At 43.2% G+C, this 21,657-nt stretch overlaps 1 protein-coding gene across 3 annotated transcripts in view; it reads right to left on the reverse strand.

The window, feature by feature from the left end:
* The window catches only part of agbl1 (AGBL carboxypeptidase 1), a 172,159-nt gene that overhangs the window by 149,612 nt on the left and 890 nt on the right, over positions 1–21,657 (reverse strand). For 2 of the 3 annotated variants that reach the window (XM_080760773.1, XM_080760774.1), the window contains exon 2: positions 4,259–4,329. In XM_080760773.1, the coding sequence (XP_080616899.1) occupies positions 4,259–4,329 (71 nt within the window). Of the gene's footprint in view, positions 1–4,258; positions 4,330–4,556; positions 4,626–21,657 lie in introns of those variants that run through there. The other variant, XM_080760775.1, reaches the window with a different exon arrangement.

Below are 21,657 nucleotides of genomic sequence, written 5' to 3' on the forward strand. Positions count from 1 at the left end.
GTGCAATAACACTTTCAGCCACCATGTTATTACCATTATTATATACTCCAAGAAGACAGCTGTGCACCCCCTGTTACCTCCTGACCTAGCTGACGCACCCCCCCCAACGCTCAGTCTCGTTGTATTTGGCCCGAAAACTATACATTTTTAAAATGATTATGGCAAATAATCACAGAAAGTCACTGCACTGAGAGACATGCAGCTGCTGTATACTCCCGTATCTGCTCTATACATCTCCTTACAACAGTGTTATACCAGATTTTGCCATAAAACCGCCAGTACCCTTTTCATGTCACGCACCACAGTTTGGAAACCCCTGCTCTAAGTGAATAACATGCCGGCCATTTGAAAATAGCCGATCAACAAGCTCACAATGTGTTGCGATTGATCACACATTGTGAGCTTATAGATCTGCTATTACATTTCAAACTTGAGAAATGGGACATTCTGCATAGTGAGTACTTTTGGCCTACATTTTGATACCAATACTTTTAGTCAAGTACATTTTGATTTCCTGGACTTTTACTTATAACAGAGTGTTTCTCTGTTCACACACACACACACACACACACACACACACACACACACACACACACACACACACACACACACACACACACACACACACACACACACACACACACACACACACACACACACACACACACACACACACACACACACACACACACACACACACACACACACACACACAGTGTATACACTTCAGGTCCATACTGTTGCTTTCAGCATAGTCATTTATCTATCTTAAGTGTCTCCACACACAGTACCGGTCAATCCAGCTGGTCCGACCCATCAATGCAGCTTTCTTTTAATACACACATTCAGTCCACAAAGCAGCACCCGATAGTTCACTGACGCACAGTATATCAAGTTTAATTAAGCGATAATCCATGTGAAGAGCCTCTCGTGTCACACAGTGCGCCCAAAACAGGTCATGGTTCTATGGTCTTGTGCACATGACAACAGCGTTGACCGATCAGATGGTGTTTTGAATTTCGTTAACAACTTCAAACCCCTATATATACTTCATTGTACGTCAAACACTGAAAATGGCTGATGTACAAGCTCACAAAGCGCCACATTTGTGACGCATTGTGAGCTTGTAGATCGCCTAGGCTATTTCCAACGGTCGTCTATTTAAGTTTGCCTATTATGACAGGCCCGGGCGATAGGGTTGATGTAGTTAAGATAGGTCATGGGTTTAATTCATTACAATTTATTGCATTGCAAGTCCAGGCATGGGATTGAAAACTACTATTTTAGCCAAACATAGGCCCAAAAATAGGGAAAGAGCAGACTGATTTCAAAGGTGTAGTCCATGCTGAAAAGATTGTTTTACAAACTAAATGTAATCTTTGGACAACGCCGACTCAAGTCAGGTATAGCCGAGCTATAGCTTGGTTACATTTTAACAACTTAATTGTTCTCGTAAAACAATCTCAGCATCTAAAAATAAAGCCATTACGGGAATTATCTATGATATAATCCCTGATGTACAACTATTAACTAAGCTTTTACCAGTGCTCAGTAGGCCTACTGATAAAAAGAAGAAAAAAGCACACTCATCTCCATGTGTTGACATATATTTTAAGCTAACATTTCAACACACTGTCATCATCGTCATCTGTGTGTGTGTGTGTGTGTGTGTGTGTGTGTGTGTGTGTGTGTGTGTGTGTGTGTGTGTGTGTGTGTGTGTGTGTGTGTGTGTGTGTGTGTGTGTGTGCATGCGTGCATGCATGCATGCGTGCATGTTAATTCTATTTTTCCATTGCTCAGAATTAACAACGAGCCGAGCCATCTTCAGCTGTTTCCAAGCTGTTTATCAAGTATCAACGAGCAATAATCTGTATACCAGACCACGTCTTAAGGAAACAGACAATTGGCTGTCACGTTAATCTTAACTTCTATCCATTGCACATTGCCTTGCACATTGTTAATACCATTAAATCCAATTCCATTCACCATGGTGAAATAATGTATTAACAGTTTGCTCAATACAAAGACTGTTAACTGTGAGTGGACGACACCATAAAGCATTACACTTGTGTACAAGAGGGTCCACCGTTTTCAATTCATCATAACATTTAGAGACGTATACCAATATACACTTCTATAACATGAGCCCAGAAAGGTAATCGTTTTAGGTTTGAAGTACTAGTTTTAACCCATTTAAACGGGGAAAGCATCCGTGTCATTTTAGATATGAGCTAAAAAGCATTATTTTATACATAGGCTATTAACAAATAGCAGATATACTGTACAAGCTCAGATCGGTGCATAATGCCAGTCTGTAAGCTCATTAGCTGATGCTGCTGTGTCCAATGTTGGATAATAATATGAGGTACTAATAATCAATGCTGGGTGATAATAATGTGTTTATCACATAGTCAAAGCCATATTTATTCTCAAACACAACTAGAATATAATAGAAACTAGAATAGCAGAACATGAGATTTTATAAATAGCCGTATATATCAAGATTAACTATACACGAACCATAGCGTCCTTATTCTGGGGGCGAAGAGACAATTCTACAAGTTCACAGGACGTGTTGTGAATTGTGATATCTTTTAGTGACCTTGTAGATCCAATGACTCTCAAAAGCTAAACTGACTGCAGATCCAATGTAACCAAATGGATCCATTCGGGTCCATTCATCGGTCAGTAGTACACACTGCCGGTCAGCAAATTATTGGCTCAGGAATGCGACAAAAACGAATAAATCTCCATTAATTCAAGGCTTGATGGTGTGTGCAATTGATAGAACTACCTCTTTAAGACGAGACCAAGAAGACTATTAACTTGTGTCCAAGACAAAATAAAGACTTTAGAAATAATGACTCTCAAAAGCTATACTATATAGGTGTGGGTCCAAAGAATATAAATACTAATACATCCAATGTATATAGCGCTTTTCTCTGTACTCAAAGTCTCTTTACAAAAACAGAACAAAAGAAACTACTTTATTAAGAGAATAAATAGTTACAAATCTCTAAACTAAGCAAACCAAAACAATAAAATTAAAAGGCATCAGGGGGGATTAGAAAAAATAACTATATGGTCAATAAGTGAGTGAGAATTTGTTATCAAAGAAGTTATAATTTCAACCAAATGTGTGCCTCAAACAACACTGTCAACAAGTGGGAGATAAAGAAAGACCTCAATGTCTTCTAACTAGCTGCCTTATATTTGAATGTACAATATAAATATTCAATTCTATTAGGAAGACAATTCCCCCTTTTCATATTATAGATATATAACATTATAATGTTCTTATTTTGATCATAAGACCAAATAGCTGAGTGTGAGTCTCCAGGTTTTCTTCATTATGTATGACACTGATGTACTATGACACTATGTATGCCACATTAGGAGTCCACGAGGACAGTTCTCTAAGGTTTTTAGTTTTAGTTTTTAGTTTTGACAAAACAATTCACCAAAGGTTATCATGACAATGACCCCTGATGTATAGCCTTCATGTATATCAGAATCTACTTCATTGTCACATCACACGATTATAGGTTTGAGTGAGTGTGTGAGCTGTCAAATTGAGCAGTTACAGAAAGTTAGTAATAATAACTATTAATGTGATGCGTTTTCTGTGTCATTTTCAAAACGGTGTTTTGTAATGTCTTAAAAATGAAATAGGAAAAAGGAAGGGTAGACCATATATGAATGTGATTTGGTCACAGAGATGTATAGCTTAAAGTTGGCCTGTTTTTACTGAGGCAATACATAATATGTAATTTTACATATCAATTGTGCTGCTAAAAAGATATTTCTCCTTTTTGGACATGTTTGAGAATGCGTGCTCATCGAGAGCATGTTCTATGCTTACTGTTAACTTGGTTTTCTTCTTTTGTTTAGTCTGTTATCCAGAATGCAATAAGACGCCTTGTGAGATTGTAGATCGGCGGGATTATTGCCGAGATGTTGTTATTTTTTACAGTTAAACAACTAAAAGAAAGACGTGAAAGCACATGCAGTAACACCATGGTTTTTAGTAAACATCTCACTTCATTTGGGCACTGCCAGCAACATATCAGTGAACGAAATGTGGTGCCCCGGAGAAGACCCGGCCACAACAGCACTTTTTGTGTGTCGGTTTGCTGAGTGGGTCGAGTGGGGTTCGATCCCAGCTCAGTGCAAATCACTACAGAAAGAAAACTCACCACAACAACACATACACATGTTCACACACAGGCTGTATAGTTCCTATACCGTAGGTCCTTACCTGCAGGTTGGAGAGCAGAACTTCCACGCCGCTGGAACTGGCGCTGGTGGCCATGACCGGACGAGCTCGCTCTGCACACACAGACAGACACACAGACAGACAGTCGGTCAGAGGAGCAGACACATGTCCATGATCCAGGAAGGCAGAAAGAGACACTGACCAACCGTCGGACAGATAAACGCAATGATAATCAGAAAGATGAAGAAGCAGACAGACAGACAGACAGACAGACAGACAGACGCAGGGTGCGTCGGCTATAAAGCAGAAGGAATAGAGACTGCCAGGGCGAGCAACTCACAGACTGGGTGATGAAGATAGTGACAGTGAAATCTAAGCCACGCTACTGACACCATGCATCATGCATGCAGTCACCCCCCCCCCACACACACACACACACACACACACACACACACACACACACACACACACACACACACACACACACACACACACACACACACACACACACACACACACACACACACACACACACACACAGTCTGCTACTGTGCAAAGAGACACAGAGACTCCCCCTGGCTTAACCTAACTGCATGGGGATTTCTCCATGGGGGGAGGTTGGGGGCATGTATGCCATTGCTTACATACATGTATGCAAGCCATGGCACACACACATACCTGTACATAAACTCTGCATGTGCGTGCATGCCGCCTAGTTTGTGTACGTTGGGGCTTATAATTGTGAGACCCTGGTTGTGTGTTTTTGTTTGTGTGTGTGTGCGACGTGTACGTGTGTGTGTGTGTGTGTGTGTGTGTGTAACCCTATCCCTCTGGGATAAAGTGCTCCAAATGTCCATTAGAGCCAAAGTGTTGAGAAGACTGCCACTATAAAAAGGTTCTGACAAGACCAGCAGGACATCTATACCACAGCCTTATTAGAAAAGAAAGACTCCAAGAGAAAGAAAGAAAGAAAGAAAGAAAGAAAGTGATACCGGATAGCTGAATTGGTTATTAGCTACCTGAGCACGATGTTTTAATTATAAGGATGCATATGCAAAAACAAAAGTAATTCGCTCTTTACATTAGTGTCTGTAACAGCAGTGGTTCCAAACCGTGTGCAGAGGCTATACTGTACACGTTAGTTATTAATTGCAAGTTATTAATTACTTTTAATTTCATTTACTATACGAGTAGGCTACTTTGTAGACACATTCTGTACAACCCCCCTCAAAAGAATGAAGTAAAAAACACTTTAAACCTGGCACGCTCACCCCAATATGTACACATGTTCAGAAATTGTGAAAATTGCATATCTACAAGCGTATTGAGAACATTGAGACTTGCCTGACACAGGTTAAAGGCTCACACTGCCAGACATCTCAGAGGACACAGGTTGCATCCATAATCCACACGTTCAATGCATTCCACACAAGCCTGATTCATTTTGTCGGTACACCAGACCAAACTAAACCACACCATGCAGACTAGACTACCGCGTGTCGAGTCACGACCCGACCTGTGTGTCGAGGTCGTGACTCGACCCGTGGGTAAGGTCGGCGGCGGGTCGGGTGGGGTCGGTCAGGTGTTTTTTTTTTCTTATTTTTTTTTAAACTCGGCCCGCACATCACTGCAAGACACACACCTGTATTCACAGAGAAAATATATAGCCAATCTACAAAGGTCATAGTTGGTAAGATCCTTTTCACAGGCGGTTTGACGGGTATGAGGTTGACTTTACATGGCATGTTGTATAATTATGAAAAGTGAGTCTCTCATAACATCCCCACTATTCCCCAAAGGGCAAAGGTGATGCTCCTCAGCAGGGTATAAAGTATACCCGGTCTTTGGCGATATCGTAAATCATATCGTTCTACTGTGAGGACGTGAAAATCCCACACAAAAGTCCCACATACCACTTGCTACTGCATTCTGTGCGTCAAGAGCTTGCTTTCTGAGCACTAGTAAATTACCGCCAGCCTACAGTATGTCAACTTTCCATTATGAGGATGAGATGCAATATCAGAAAGGTGGCAGACCATGCCTGCATAGTCTCGGGAAAGAGACAACCACAAGATGGAGAGAAACAGAAAAGAGAGAGATTGGTTAGTCGATCAACCCCCCCACCACCGAGAGACACACACACACACACACACACACACACACACACACACACACACACACACACACACACACACACACACACACACACACACACACACACACACACACACACACACACACACACACACACACACACACACACACACACACACACACACACACACACACACACACACACACACACACACACACACACACACACACACACACACACACACACACACACACACACCATTCAGTAGGGATGTCCTGATCAAATAGATTGGCTATTTCCACTGAGCTAAGAATCTGTATCTGTTCGGGACTCGAACCCGCAACACGCTGTCAGGCTGGATTACCAGCCTGACATGTGCCCGGACCGCTAGGCCGGCCCGAGCCCAGATTTACAATCTTGTCAGCCTTTCAGCTGATGCAGAGACAAATATGTTGTCAGCTATGGCAGGCTAATGAACATGCAACGCTAATGTTTAGGTTGGCTTCTCTCAATCTATTCTCACTTAGCTCAATGCATACTTTGTATTGGCAGTGGATGCTGCTTTCTGTGCCAACCAGCTCTTCCCAATTCAAAAGAAACAGCAAGCAATCTCAATTGGGTTGAGTGATAGTAACAGATTGTGACGGCACAAAGGCAATTTAACGACTTAAAAGTTTCAACCAGGATCCCTAATTTTGTTTGTGAATTGTTGTAAATAAAATCACACCCGTGTGAAGTGAGGGGCACTCTTTTCATCATACATCCTCTCATTCCGGCCAATCACACTTTTATCTTCAATATGTACTGCTCAGCCAATAACTCATCGCTATGGGGTGATCAGCCAATCACAAGCCAATGTTTGTGTTTACCCAAACCCGGAAAGCTGGGCATAGGAGGAGGGGCCCTCAAAACTTTAGGCAGGCTGCAGCCCAGAAGCTAAGGCCATTACGTAGTCTGGGGAATGGAACGCTTGGGGAACCTGACCTGACACTAGCTGGATAGCGGAAACGTTTGTCTCCTGTCCAAAATGCACGACTAAATGACTGAAATGCAGTCTTGGTGTGTGCGACCCATCACCGTTATTTTTATGGAAACCTGACCTGTGACATGCGCGCATGCGTCTGTACAGTAACTACATACGAATCACTGGAGAGAACGTGGACGCAGAAAATAATGAGCAGAGGATGAAGAGACAGACAGACAGACAGTAGATAATATATATGATAAATATTTAAGGAAGGATGAGAAGACGTCTGTCATACTGCACACTGTTAGGGTGTCTTGTGTATTTGTAAACCTGAAATTGTAACTATGGTTGTTGAGAGATCATGAAGATGTTATATTTATGCAATGATGTACTACACCATATATTCAAGATTGATTATTTTTTTACATTTGGTTGTATTTAAGATTTTTAACTGTTTTCTTACACCCCATCCGCACTGCCAGCGATGTGAGCAAGTGATGAAATCTCATTAAAATACATGTTTTTCAATAATATGCAAGTGACAATGTGCCATGCAGCGATGTCATCCAAGTCGCAGATTCTCTATTCAATATCGCGGCCATGTATGGCCATGTATGACTCAAATTACATTTATCCTAATAATCAAAGTAATTTGATTGGTTCAGGCTACGTCGCAACGCAATAGTTGACGCTCCATATCAGGACAATTTCACACGCGATACCGCCGTCGGAATGCTGTCGTTCGCTCTCTTATTCATTTATTTCTGTGTGGACCCTAGGAAGAGTAGCTTCTGCTAAGTTAGTAGCTATAGCTAATGGGCATCCAACTAAACAATAAACAGGGAGAAGAAAAGAGTTGAGTGATAAATAGAGCAGAGAGGAGTTCACCAGAAGAACTTGATGCCACCAATACGTTTAGAATCTCACCCTGGTGGACAGCTGGCACAGAGATCAAACGCACACACACACGCACACGCACACACACACACACACACACACACACACACACACACACACACACACACACACACACACACACACACACACACACACACACACACACACACACACACACACACACACACTTGTACACATGGACACAAACGGTGCACACATATATGCATACATGCACATAAACATGCACACACACATGCGTATATTAACAACTCATCTCTCAAGACACAGAATCTGTCAGCACCACTGCCCTAAATATGTAATGTTGTTGTTTGAGAATACACACGGCGCACCCGAGAGGAAGTGGACTGAGAAAGGGGAGGAGCCAAACCGAGATCTTGTTTCTACACAAAATAGGAGGTGGCAAAGAGAAAAACAGAGCCATTTTTTTTAAACCGAATGGGTTCCCAGATTGATAAACAACAAACTCGCAAACTATGATAATCTACAAAGGATATGTGTTACATTTGGAGGCACCCATTATCTGTGCGTTATTATTATGATGTGTGTGTGCGAGTGCGTACACAGTAAACACTATTTATATCCATGGTGGATTAGAGACAGCGAGGCTGGGAGAAGCCTCTAAACTGGCATTGATGACAGAAAGGGATCAGCAGGGGGGAAGCTCTAGGACGTTATACTAAGTTGACCGTAACATGATGTGTGTGTGTGTGTGTGTGTGTGTGTGTGTGTGTGCGTGCGTGCGTGCATGCGTGCTCCTGCCGGGGACAACATATACAGTGACATCCAACATAAATTCTATTCTAGACTAAATGCATTAGCGTCAATTGCCTCTGTCTGTCTGATGCTGGCTTATGTTCTGCCTGAAATAGGTTCAGTGTGGATGTGGATGTGGGGTCCCACTCCCAACCCACAGGTAGAGAACCATGGTGTAAACATATACCTGATCGCCTAACGAATTATCTCATGCAATCTAAATGGCAGCCCCTGGCGGGGACAGGACAGTTGATACAGTTGACCCAATTTCCCCTGCACTTCCCTGGTAAATAAATGCAGACAGGTGTATTTTAAGCCCCTATAAATTAAAGGCCCTCACCGACAGTATATCTGTTCTCCATCCAAACTACCTAGCCATGTGTTCCTGACAATCACAATGCTGTGATTGTTATCCATCTCTGTATTCCTGTGAGGACGATTAGGCCAGCCGGCTCTTTGGTGCGGTGCCATTCTTTTGAAGTGCTGCATCGCACACCGCTCAGCAGTGATTGCCGCTTCAGGTTGGCCATGAAATAAAGTGGAGTACAGTGACGGCCTCACTCCACACAGCCCTTCACATCACACATTATGATACTCGACTTGTGCTGCAAGGTGGTGGATTGGTGGCCAGATCGTCAATCTGTGCACCGTGTGTGGATGTCGAAAGGTTGTAATGGTGCCGACCAATCTGGCGCATGTTCAGCATGCTCAGGATCCTCTTGAACGTGATGTCGTAAAAATGGAAGGCACACTGGTGAGGTGGGGGCCTGCGGGAGGGGAGGGGGGGGTATCTCTCTCGATGCATTGATTGCAGTCTACTGTGTAAGTCCTTGAAGCAGAAAGATAATGACTCCATGAGGAGCGTGCCGCACCAAGTACTCCAGGACCTGGCTAAGATATGTATGCACTTCATGTTAGAGAATATCTCTAACATGACCGCTGCGAACAACTTAGGAACAGTGAAAATTATCTAGCCGGGGCGAAATACCCAAAAATGACCACGCTAGAATGATCTTCTAAACCGTTGGAGCTACAGATGTTCTGAGATGCTCAAAATGTTCAGAATACTCATGTTTGAATACTCAATAGACCATATGCACACAGCGGTCATCCTTCCATAATTTAATGGCAGGGTGGAAACTAGCCACAATTTGCCAATGACCGCCCATACATCCAAACAGACAAAGTCCTATATCTTGTATTAAATTATGTCAAACTCACCAACATTGCAGCTGTACGAAAAGCTTTAATCATCCTCTTTCTATCTGCAAAGTGTTTGTTTCATAAAAATCCACGGTAGACATGTTATGAGCTACTTTATGTCAAGAAATTCATGTCAAGTATTGGAGTTTGGAAGCGCTCATTGAATAATCACTCAACGCCAACGGCCCTGCATACCATCTGTTTTGAATTTGCACATAATGCAGGAGGCAGCAGGATGTTGCATTACTGAAAGGGAGCGCTTCCAAACTCCAACACACATCCAAAATAATCACCTGCAAGGAATTGTTTGACATAAAGTAGCTCATAACATGTCTATGGTGGATTTTTATGAAACAAACACTTTGGGTCAAATGAACCGCAGGCTGTGATCAATGGGACAATAGTAGGGGTACAATATAGGAGACAGCTGATTCACCCGTTTGTGAGGCCTACCGCTGTCTGGAACCAATATTGAACTTAACATGATATGTACTTACTTCATGACCGCCTACCAATATGCAGTCGTTTTATTTATTTATTTATATATAAATATTTATATATCTGTACTTGGTCTGCTTTTTCCACAATACACCATGCCTCTTTGGCGATCTATAAGCTCACAATGTGTTGGAGATCGGCTGTTTTCAGATAATGTTCCCCCCAGGGATGCGAGTGTTCACGTGGTTAATGTAAAAATAAAGTCCCTATCGCACAAAGATTTGGCAGCGCCCCTGCAGAATCGCCAAGGATCCCCTGTAGAAGACCCATGCTCTAGACATCTTGGGTTTGATTAGGGACCGGCCTGCCATTTATAGGATGAAAACAAAATGGTGAAGCTGCATTCACATACACATTTTAGGTGGAATAATTATTCCAGATGATCTTAATCTGCCCCAACTCAGGCTAAAGACTTGTATGCACACTGACCTCTGCCTTTTATTGTGCTTTTGGTTTTGTAATTTGCTATGCTCTTTTTCTTTTAGTCTGTTTCTTGTGAGGCACTTTGAATTGCCTCTATATATGTGCTAAATAAACTTGCCTTGGCTCCCAAGCTGTGTAATGGACACCCGCCCCCACCCATCAGCCAGGCCTGCAAATTCACTTGCCATTTCCCCCTGCAGTCTGACTCACCTCTTTAGACAAATCCCAGCAATACAAATATTATTTTTATCTGTTTGTTGCTTATGTAAATGCTAGTTACGTTATTTAGATGCATGCTTTGCTACACTGTATGTAATTTGTACATAAGCCATGTTTGTCTACTTGCTTCCTAGGTTATTTGCTGCGCTCAACCACTTTCTTAGCACGCTTGACTGCTTACGCCGAAGCTCCACTGCACCCATTGGGCGTCGCGTCAGGGAATTTTTAATCAATGAAGGGTGCTCCACTGGTGATGTTGCTGTGCATTGCATTCGCCCTGGTAATTTCTTTTGACGCAATCCGAACTCAACGCAACACAGTGGAGCTTGCCGTTCTAGTGCTTAAGCCCCGTTGTTGGTTGAGTAGAGACCACTGCTTACTCAGACCTTGCACGTTGTAAGTGGCTCTGGTTAGACTTCTTAATGCGTAAATTGAAAAACCCCTGGGGGCAATTTCACACATCTAGATATGGCCTTCAGAGGAGGCTGTATCATAGATAGATGAGTAAATTGCACACCCAGAGAAAAGCCAATTTCACACTACATTCTTCTCGACACCCCAGGGTAATACTTTCACCCCCTGGCACAGCAGTCTACTCTGCGTTACCATGGTAGCACCACTACCAGGGATATCATACTCCAAAAGTTGTGTGATGCGCAGTTTGAAAACACCTACAGGAGCTTACTGTCATGTAGGGTTCCGTCTGTTAGTCGAATTTCAGCCAAAAGTTCTGAGTTGACAAAGTATAAAATAGGTGCAAATCAGATGAATCAATGGGTAATTAGACTAATCAATACAGCTGATTATAAACAATTAGATTTTTTTATGTAAAACAGAAACTTTACTTGATTAAGAAAAATAAGTAATTGATAGAATCATCGGCTAAAAGATAATCAATAACTTGCAGCCCTACTGTCATGTGAAACTAGCTTATCTGTGTAGTCCATGTCTTCAACAGGGGGTCCAGGACCCCTAGGGGGTCCTCAGAGTTAATATGGGGGTCCGCCAAATTGTTGTGTGATGGAGAACATTAGCCGAAAAAAATAGCAGATCTACAAGCTCGAGCTTCTGGTAATCTGGTAACACTTTAGAATAACTGAGGGAAAAATGTAGACCAAGTACATGAACGTACAAATATTGAGATGAACTGACTGAAAACACACATTGACATAAATACAACATTAATAGAAAAGACAAACAAGTCTATGAAGTTATCTAGGAAATCTATGTGCAACACAGTTTTATACAATATTATGGGGGTCCCTGCTTCATGTCTGTCTCACCGTTTTATACAATATTATGGGGGTCCCTGCTTCATGTCTGTCTCACAGTTTTATACAATATATAATGGGGGTCCCTGCTTCATGTCAGCTATAAGGGGTAAAATGTTGAAGACCCCAGGTGTATAGGCTGTCAGGGTTGAGAGTTGAAATCCCAGGGACGGTCATCAAAAATGACTGGATGTGTGTGTCGCTTGCATCCAACATGAACCGCGGCCCAGCGTCTGTGGCCACCACCGCTATGGGAACAATGCTGACCTCGGCTTCCCCCCCCCCCCCCCCCCTTGGCCATCCCTAGGGGGCTCTCACTCTCTGCCCTCCTTCCTCGATGACAGCTGTGACAAAACATCACTCAAGGCTTTGGGGATTAACTGTCCAATCCTCTCTCTATCTCTCTTGTCTCTCTCGTTCTACTGAGAGTTGGGACCAGATATCCCTCCAAGTGCAGTACAGTACAGTACAGTACAGTACAGGCTCCTCCTGTCCACATGTCGAAGTGTCCTTGGGCAACCTTACATTGCCTCCAATGAGTCGGTCGGTGTGAGCTGGCCACCATCGGTGTGTGAATGTGGGAAGTGAGGACGCTGGCGTCGACTGTTCGCCGCTTCACCTCCCAATGTATGAATGAATGAACCATTGTAAAGCGCTTTGAGCACTTGGAAAAGCGCTATAAAAATGCAATTCATTACATTGCAGTACAGTACAGGCCAGGCTGTTGACACGCAAATGATTGGGACATTTAATCTGCGGGTTTCTATCTGTCACTTCTTGTATTTCCCCCTCTCTCGACACACCTCAGGTTATTCTATTCCTTCCAATACAGTGCAATACATTACAATAATGGTATTACCATCCCTTCAAAACAGGCCTGAAGATGCATCTTTCAGGAGGCCAAAAGGGGAGGTACAGAAAGGTGATGGCATTCACTACCTATATTTTTCCCCTTTTCTTTTCTACGTTGTGCATGGCGTTTTATATTTGTTGATGATGTTGTATTTTGTTATTTTTATGCTATGTTGATGAATTGATATATTTATTATTATTATTATTATTACAACAAATGAAACCCTGAAAACTCAGAGAGGGCAATTCAATGCAGGTCATAGACACACAGCACACCCAGGATCATATCATATCGTCTGTGTAGGGTGGAAAACTTGAAATATTTCAAAAACGTAGCTGATCTACAAGCTCACAACGCATCAGCGTATCATCTCAAAATAAATCTCTGCTTATCCACGCCCCATGTCTCATTTCACCCTCTTCCAAAAGCCATTAACCAAATTGGCATTGAATAGATACAATTAGGCCTAATAACAGCCTAAACTGATATTGTGTGTCATTTTTGTATACTTTTATTTTTATTTTATTTTTACATAATATGAGCCAAAATCTCAAAGTCTGAGATCAATTCATTGAATAAAATAGTGGTGGGCTGCATTGGCCCTGGCAAATGTAGACCATGTAGTACTCGCTGTGGACACAAGAGGGCGGAAAACCTCATCCCTGCTTAATTTGTGTGTATCCAACAGTGGTTCTCAAATGGTCAGTCATCCTTGAAATGTTGCTGTGAAATGTCAAGAATAGCTGAAAAATTATCTGATATTAACTGAAGGTACAAAAACTCCCTAATTTGTCTCTTGTGTTACAAATAATTGTTCATTTCTTTCTGTAAATTGTCCATCCATCCATGTCTTATAGTCCCGCAAAGTCCTTGGGGTAAAAAATGAAATGAGGAGCAATTTAAACATTTAAGCCCCATTGCACTTATTCATAAACTAGCCGGATATACAAGGTCACATTGCATTGACACTTTGCTTGAATATTTTTGAAAATATTTGATATATCTTGGAAAATGCTCTCTTATACTAAATGGGGGTCCGTTGCATAAGGTTTTTTCAAATAGGGGTCCGCAGCCAAATACATTTCAATTTCGGGGTTCTTCTTCGGTCTATACTGACCTTCTTCTTTTTGGGGGTTCTTGAAAATGCTTGAGAACCACTTATGGGACTGCTGGGTCTTGAGACAACAAACACAATAAATTAATAAATGAATTAATATACACACTAAATCCCTCATGCTTTAAGGAAATTAACTTCCACGGGTGACGGGTCACAAATAGACTGTGTCTCTTGCCCACTGCGATGAGAGATAAGTCAAAACGAGGTAAAAGTCCTGTAAGTGTTCATTTATCTATGGTTAGATTGGTAACTCAAAAGCAGTACAGAATTGTCATGTCAAGAAGCAAAATAGCAGATTTACAAGCTCAACATTTTGGAGCCACAGACCATGCAAAATTAGTCTGTACCTCTTTTTATTTCAAACTTGTCAGTGATGTTATCAGTGCGTCACAGCAACTCAGGGTTTGAGAGTGTAGGCTACTACAAATAGAATCAGGATAGGAAATTGTCTGTCTGTCTGTCTGTCGGTCGTGAAGGATCAGTGATGATCTTTGTGGTGTCACCGCTGCCAACAAAAAGGGAAGTGTGGCTGTGTGAGAGAGAGAGTTTGATGGATAAAATTATTAAAATGCCCCTTGCTTCCAAATGTACCAAACACTCACATCCTTACGGACCCAAGGCCACCACATTCCTTCCTTTGTCGGTGAACTTTACAATAGCCATCTGGTACCCATAGGAAGACACAGGTAATCCCAGGACCCAGCATGAGGTCATCTCTCGCACAGACAGACAGACAGAGATGCCTGCATATAACACACTGGTATTCGAGAAGAGAAACAATGCTTAATCCTAGGATGACAAATAGGCCCACTTATGTTCTAGGGAGGATTCCTCAGGCCAGCTGCACACGCACGCACCCCCCCCCCCCCCCACAAACACAAACACAAACACACACACACACACACACACACACACACACACACCTTCCTCAAAAACAAGAGGGAAGACCCGTGATGCTGTTTCAGCTGTCTATAAATCCGTCTGTGTGATGCTGTCAGACTAATAGACATCCATCTATAGCTCTGCTCACATCACTGTCTAATGAAAGCAGCACACCGACTCATACGAGAGTGGTCAAAATACCAGCCATCAGTCATAATTTGTGACTCGTACGTGACCTACCACCCAGGCCCACAATGTTTCACATCATCTGATCACATCATTCATCTGTTTGTCTATCCTGGGGCCAAGTTTGTCTCTCCTTATTTGGCACGTGAGATCTTGTTAATCTAAACCACACATGCAACGTTTACAGAATGTCCTTAAATTGGATCACTAATGAGTTTAAGATTTCAAGTAAGTTAAGATACTGCAGCATCATGAGTAAATTGATTTAATTCTTCATGTCCATCCAGAAGAGCGCTTGGCCGTGTGTGTCCCGTATGTATTTTTGTATGTATCACAAAACTCTTCTGTCCGTGCTTGTCTGTCGGCACCAATCAGTACCAGACTGAAAACGTGTGCAACGCTGCCAGTAGGCCAAGGATCGTGTCCAAATATGGAGTAAAGTAGACTGATATCTTATTGATGACACAAGATATTCACTCCACTGGATTGCAAACCTAGTAACTTTCTATATCCATAGCGACAGATTGGGCATTAGAACACTTTTCCTTCATCAGGAAATCTGCCTTGCCAGTTGCCATGCATGAAAAGAAACAAAACTTGCACACAGGTCTAGACCTTTTTCACGTAAACTATGTAAGTGCAGGCATTAGAGGCTAATAGTGCTGACGGAGCAGCTTTCTGAAGTTAACAATTAGAACATTTGTAACAAATCAGCAAGTGCTTTTACTTTGCAACTTTCACCAGAATATACTATGGGCAGAAACATGCATGAAACTGGAAGGAATCATGAAGTCCATCACCAACTTTTCCTCATAAACTGTAATCTAGCAAAAGACTCAAACGGTCATGAAAACAGTTCCGACGATCAACCATCAGGTATTTCTCATGCTTCGTCTTCCATCTCTTTTTCCTAAAGAATTTAGCCATTTTCCCACATTTTGTTGTTGTGGCCCCCAATAGGGATGCCAGGGTGAGAGTGGTTAAATAACAATAACTATAAATGTTTAATCTAGCAGGGAAAACGAACCGTCTGATTGTAGCTTGTCATTGTTACACTTAGCCTCGTAAGTGATGGCATTTGCAGGGGCAGGATTATGGTCTAGTGATATTGATGACATCCTCTCCCATGTGGTGTGCAGGGTTTTCATGACACCGTGATTCTTGTTGAGGTCTGAAGTGAAATATATTTATGCTTCATCGTTCCGTGGCGTCGTAAAAGCTCACGGCGTTGTACGTTCCCGCATGACTGTCATACGACAGAAATCAAGCAGAAATCAGGGCTGGAGGCAGCGCTGAGGGTTCTGAGCCTCTGCTCTGCTGTAAAACTAATCACCTCCTCAGATATAAACCAGGCCCCAAATCTAAACTTGGGCCGCTGGTGGCAAAATCGGTCCATAAATCAGACGAACGGAGAGAAAGCAGATGGAAAAGAAATGAACCACCCTCGTGTGCATGTGGATGCCAAAGACCCCCAGACTGGGACGGGCAGCACGATGGGATGTAATTGAGACAGATGGCCTGCCAGACACAGAGATATGGAAAGGTTTATAAAGACATAGAGAGAGATGGGGGGGGAATCAGACAGTTAGCACATGCATGCACCACAGGCTCCGTGTGAATCGCACTCGCAAGGACCCGAGTTTGAATCCGACTCCCGTCATCTCATGCACGTGTCCCATCTGTCTTTCTGGTCTAGAGGGGCGTGCGCGCATGGAGCAAGTGCTGGAGAAATATTGGTTCACCGATCAGAGCCCCTCCGCCCCTCCCCTCCCTGGTAGAAAACAGCGGAAGAAACTGACGTCAATATGTTGAGAGCGCCCCTCTGCACTGTAGTTCACTTCCGCTAAGAGAACTACTGATTTAGAAGGGTAAAGCCCCACCATATACAGTATAGGCTACTGCACTGCACGCCAGTTAGCAAAAATAGCTGATCTAGAAGCTCACGACCAGTTGCAATGTGACGTGGTGTGAGCTTGTAGATCAGTTATCAATAAATACATTAATTAACCTGCTTTATTGATGACGGCAGCAGGACCTCCATTCCTGATCCTCACTGCCAACAAAGTGAGCCGCCAACTCACCCTGACCAAAGCACTAGACCCATGAAGACAACATCAAAGCGCGGGTGCTCAGGGTACTGTATGCATGCTGAGCAGCAAGAGGCTCTAGACCCATGAAGACAACATCAAAGCGCGGGTGCATGTGCACTAGATCTGCTATTTTCACTAGTTTTGGGCCTGCGCAAAATAAACCACTGATTTAGACCTTGGAGCAACTGGTGCTGCAACTGTGGGCCACGCACACGCGCACACACACACACACACACACACACACACACACACACACACACACACACACACACACACACACACACACACACAGTTGAAAAAGCAGAACAACAATTGTAGCATTGGAGTGGCACAGTGGTGAAGTCCCTGCCCAACACCACAGAGGTTGTACCATGGTGCATCGGATGCACAATTGGCCCGTGTTCGGAGGAGGGAAGGGAGGGTGACACTGGTCATTGCATTGTACTCCTACGGGCTGACAACTGTCAACGGGGAATGTTGGGCAGGAGGAGTAGGACGAAAGGGTCGAAAGGCTCCATGTCCTCCCAGAGGGGGCAGGTGAGTCTGTAGGCTATGACAGCAGTGACAACACCAGTGATGTAAATAGGTTTTCAATGTGGTGGGTTTTAGATGGGTCCCAGCCAGGGACATTTCAACGATGTTAGCGTACAGTATTGCATCCCAGGACCACCGGATGACATGATTGCGTTCTTTCTCAATTGAGTGAGTCTAAGGATGCAGGATGCAGGCTATTTGCATTACTGCAACACAGAAATGTGTATGAGGAGGACTACGACTAAATTGACTAAATTGGGGGGGAAAGAAAAGAAAAAGGAGGAGAAATAAGCACTTCAGAACATGTGTGTTGTGACTAAATAAAAACTACATTGGTACACAGGTGTTCGTTTCCTTTTTCCATTTCCTGCAAAGTAAAGGTTTTGGATGCATACAAGGTTTTTGCCTGACAGCAACAATAGGAATAATGTAATAGGAATACAGAACGCTGTTCCACTGAGCTAACATCACTCATTTATCTTATCACTGCTGTCGAGAAGAAGCCTCCTATCTCCATATTCTAACTTTTGGTGTTTTTTTCCCGTATATTAACACCCTACTCCAGCGTCACTCAAAAGTATTAAAAGTAGCCGATCCACAAGCTCAAAACGGAGCATGAAGCAACACGTTTTGAGCTTTTGCCATTGTTTTATTCGAATCTTGTAAAGTAATATGAGGTTTCCACCCGACAGAGATGTTATGTGAAACCATCTTTCTCTTGCTATCCGTCTTACTTAATGTTTGCGTGATTGCACTCATTTTTCACACTGGGTGTAAAAGGGTTGATGTGTAAACCCCCAGACACCCCATGTTATTGTGTATTGAAGTCTGTTGTAATATTTCTCGGCGTTACAGTATGTCACTATCTGGTTGCGCTGCTCCATGTTGAATGGATTTGCCTGCAAAAAGAATACCTGAGTGTCAATTTAATTCTGAGAAGGTAAAAATGGATCACTTCCTAACACTCTCCGTGTTGAATAACCACTCTAGATTTTACTGTGGATATCTGAGCAATTCATCTCCTTTCCCTTCTCACCTCAAGTAGTCCGGGAGATAGGCCCAGCCCATACGGTCGAAACGCCGTACGTCCTGCCTGCTGTATCGCTGAATAAAAGTTTTCTGGAGCATACAGAGTGAGTTGCATGCTTTTGTCTACGTTGTCTGTTTAAACAGTTTGGCTCAGCATCAAGATGGGAGGATGTGCGCTATACCACATTCCATGAGTGAGCGAGCTGACTGTAGCAAGATGGCCGCCATGTGGCGACGTTGCTCTCCATTGGCCAGCAGGACGGGCAAGTCATCTAGCCTTTATGTCTATGGTGGCAGCAAATGGATTGCCTGTGACTGGCTAGTACCGGCACATCCCATAAGGTGGAGTGACAGGAGCATTGTAATTGGCAAGTAAGTGGTTTGATCACATAAGACAGATGGGAAAGCGCCTAATTGGATAACCCTGGTCCATAGCCTTTACAGGACATATCCGATAGACAGGAGGGATGATTGCTCTGCTATTATTAATTCACAAAAATGACAGTTGTCGTTAGCAGGCATAGGTCCTCAATTCCCAAATTATTTTCCAAATGGCTGTCAGTGTGCACAAAGAATATGACACTGATTGGCCTAGAAGTTTGCGAGATTAGCTGCAGACAGCCAGGTGGACAGACAGACAGACAGACGCCCACGGCTGAACACTATATGTCTCTGCCTGCCTGGCGGAGATAACGAGCAGATTGCATTGAAACTTGCTGAGTGCATTCATGCTGCTTGGAAGATGAACCCCAAAGCCTCATTTATACCGTGTAAGACAACCCCCTGTGAGCCAGGTTTTTTGGCTCGTGAAAATAATTTGGAACACCTCGAAGGCTGAGAGCCACTTGGCGCATACTTCCTCGTCTGAAATGTATAGCACATCACACTAATAGGTAAATAAACTAGGCTAGACTATTTTAGTAACTCTGTAACATATGCTCTAGCGCCAACCTCAGGCCAAATTAACAACTTTTCAGGAGGCTAACTTATGTAAAGCACATTTTTTATAATACTCATTGAGATCCCTCATTACTATTCATGGTGAACAGATCAACCAGGTATGTTCCTACAAACACCTAGGAGTAGTAATAGACCATCTGTTGTCATGGATAGATCAGATTGAATCAGTGTGTAAGAAAACAAAGCAAATAATATACTTCCATCGCTGTCTAAGATCCTTCGGTGCTAACAGACGGATTCTTCTTTTGTTCTTCACTTGTTCATCATTTAATTATTGTATTATTATTTTTTTTAATAATAGGTAGTTAAACAACTAGTCGACTAGTTACTGAGGTGACAGCCGGAATGTAGACGGCACCCGGGTGAGCAGTATGGGTTAGCGCCCCAGCCTGTGTCCTCCGTGAGGAGGACGCCCAACAACCCTCGGTGAAGCCTTTGGGAGGGCCATGCAAGCAGCAAGCGGAACTGCAGTACCATGACCCTGCGGAACCATTGCCCACCACTCCTGAATGAACTGTCTGGTGCTGGGACTCTGGTGCAACGCACAGGTCCTCGCTCTACTCCTGGTGAGAGCAGGAGTGGACCTGGTGAGACGTAGGAGGGGCCCGGACAGGAGACAACCCACAGAGCCTAGTCCCTCCATGTGCCAGAAGTGTACCTCCCAGCCCTGGCAGAGTAGTTCTGGAGTAGTTCCAACGGATTGTGTGCCCCTGGTTTTTCCCTAGTGGGACTGATTGAGGGTAGCTACTGGGACGTAAGTCGGGACTTGATCACTCCCGGCTGGGTCGCCTGAGTGAGGGGTATGTTGAGAGACCCAAAACCCTGTTGACCTCAGGATACATCACTGAGGATACGTCCCAGGTGCATCCATGCAATGTTTTTTAGTTATTCTAGTCGACTAGTTTTTTAATAATAACATAATAACATTCATGATAATAGCATCCTAAGGTTAGCAAGGAATATCACCTCAAAAACTAGCCATGTTGTATGGAGAATATAGGTTACTACCTTCAGCAAGGACATATGGTAATGGTATCCTACTAGCATACAATAAGGTCAGACTAAAGACGTCCGTGCGGAATGATAGTCAACGGCCCAGTGCTGCAATACCAAATTTGGCCACTATGTCCATTTGGCCTCAGGGTTTCCTCTCAGTGACGTCTCTATACTCTAAGGTTCTGCATAGTGCACATGGCTGCTGGGTCGCAAGACAAATTTCAGTGTGAACTGACAATAAAGACTGACTGACTGGCGCAAATGCAAGATTTATTAGCGAAATATTAGCTTTAAGTATGGCTAGACTCAGGGCAAAAGGCTAAAATAGGACAGATTTTAGAGGGTCACAACTTATGGCAACACATGATATACAACCGTTGAGCAATCAAGTAGCACCCTTCACAAGAACAGACATGTACACACTCATGTACTTATGCTCACCCCACA

This window comes from Protomyctophum bolini, assembly GCF_963924005.1.
Source record: "Protomyctophum bolini genome assembly, chromosome: 4".
Taxonomy (NCBI): Eukaryota; Metazoa; Chordata; class Actinopteri; order Myctophiformes; family Myctophidae; genus Protomyctophum; species Protomyctophum bolini.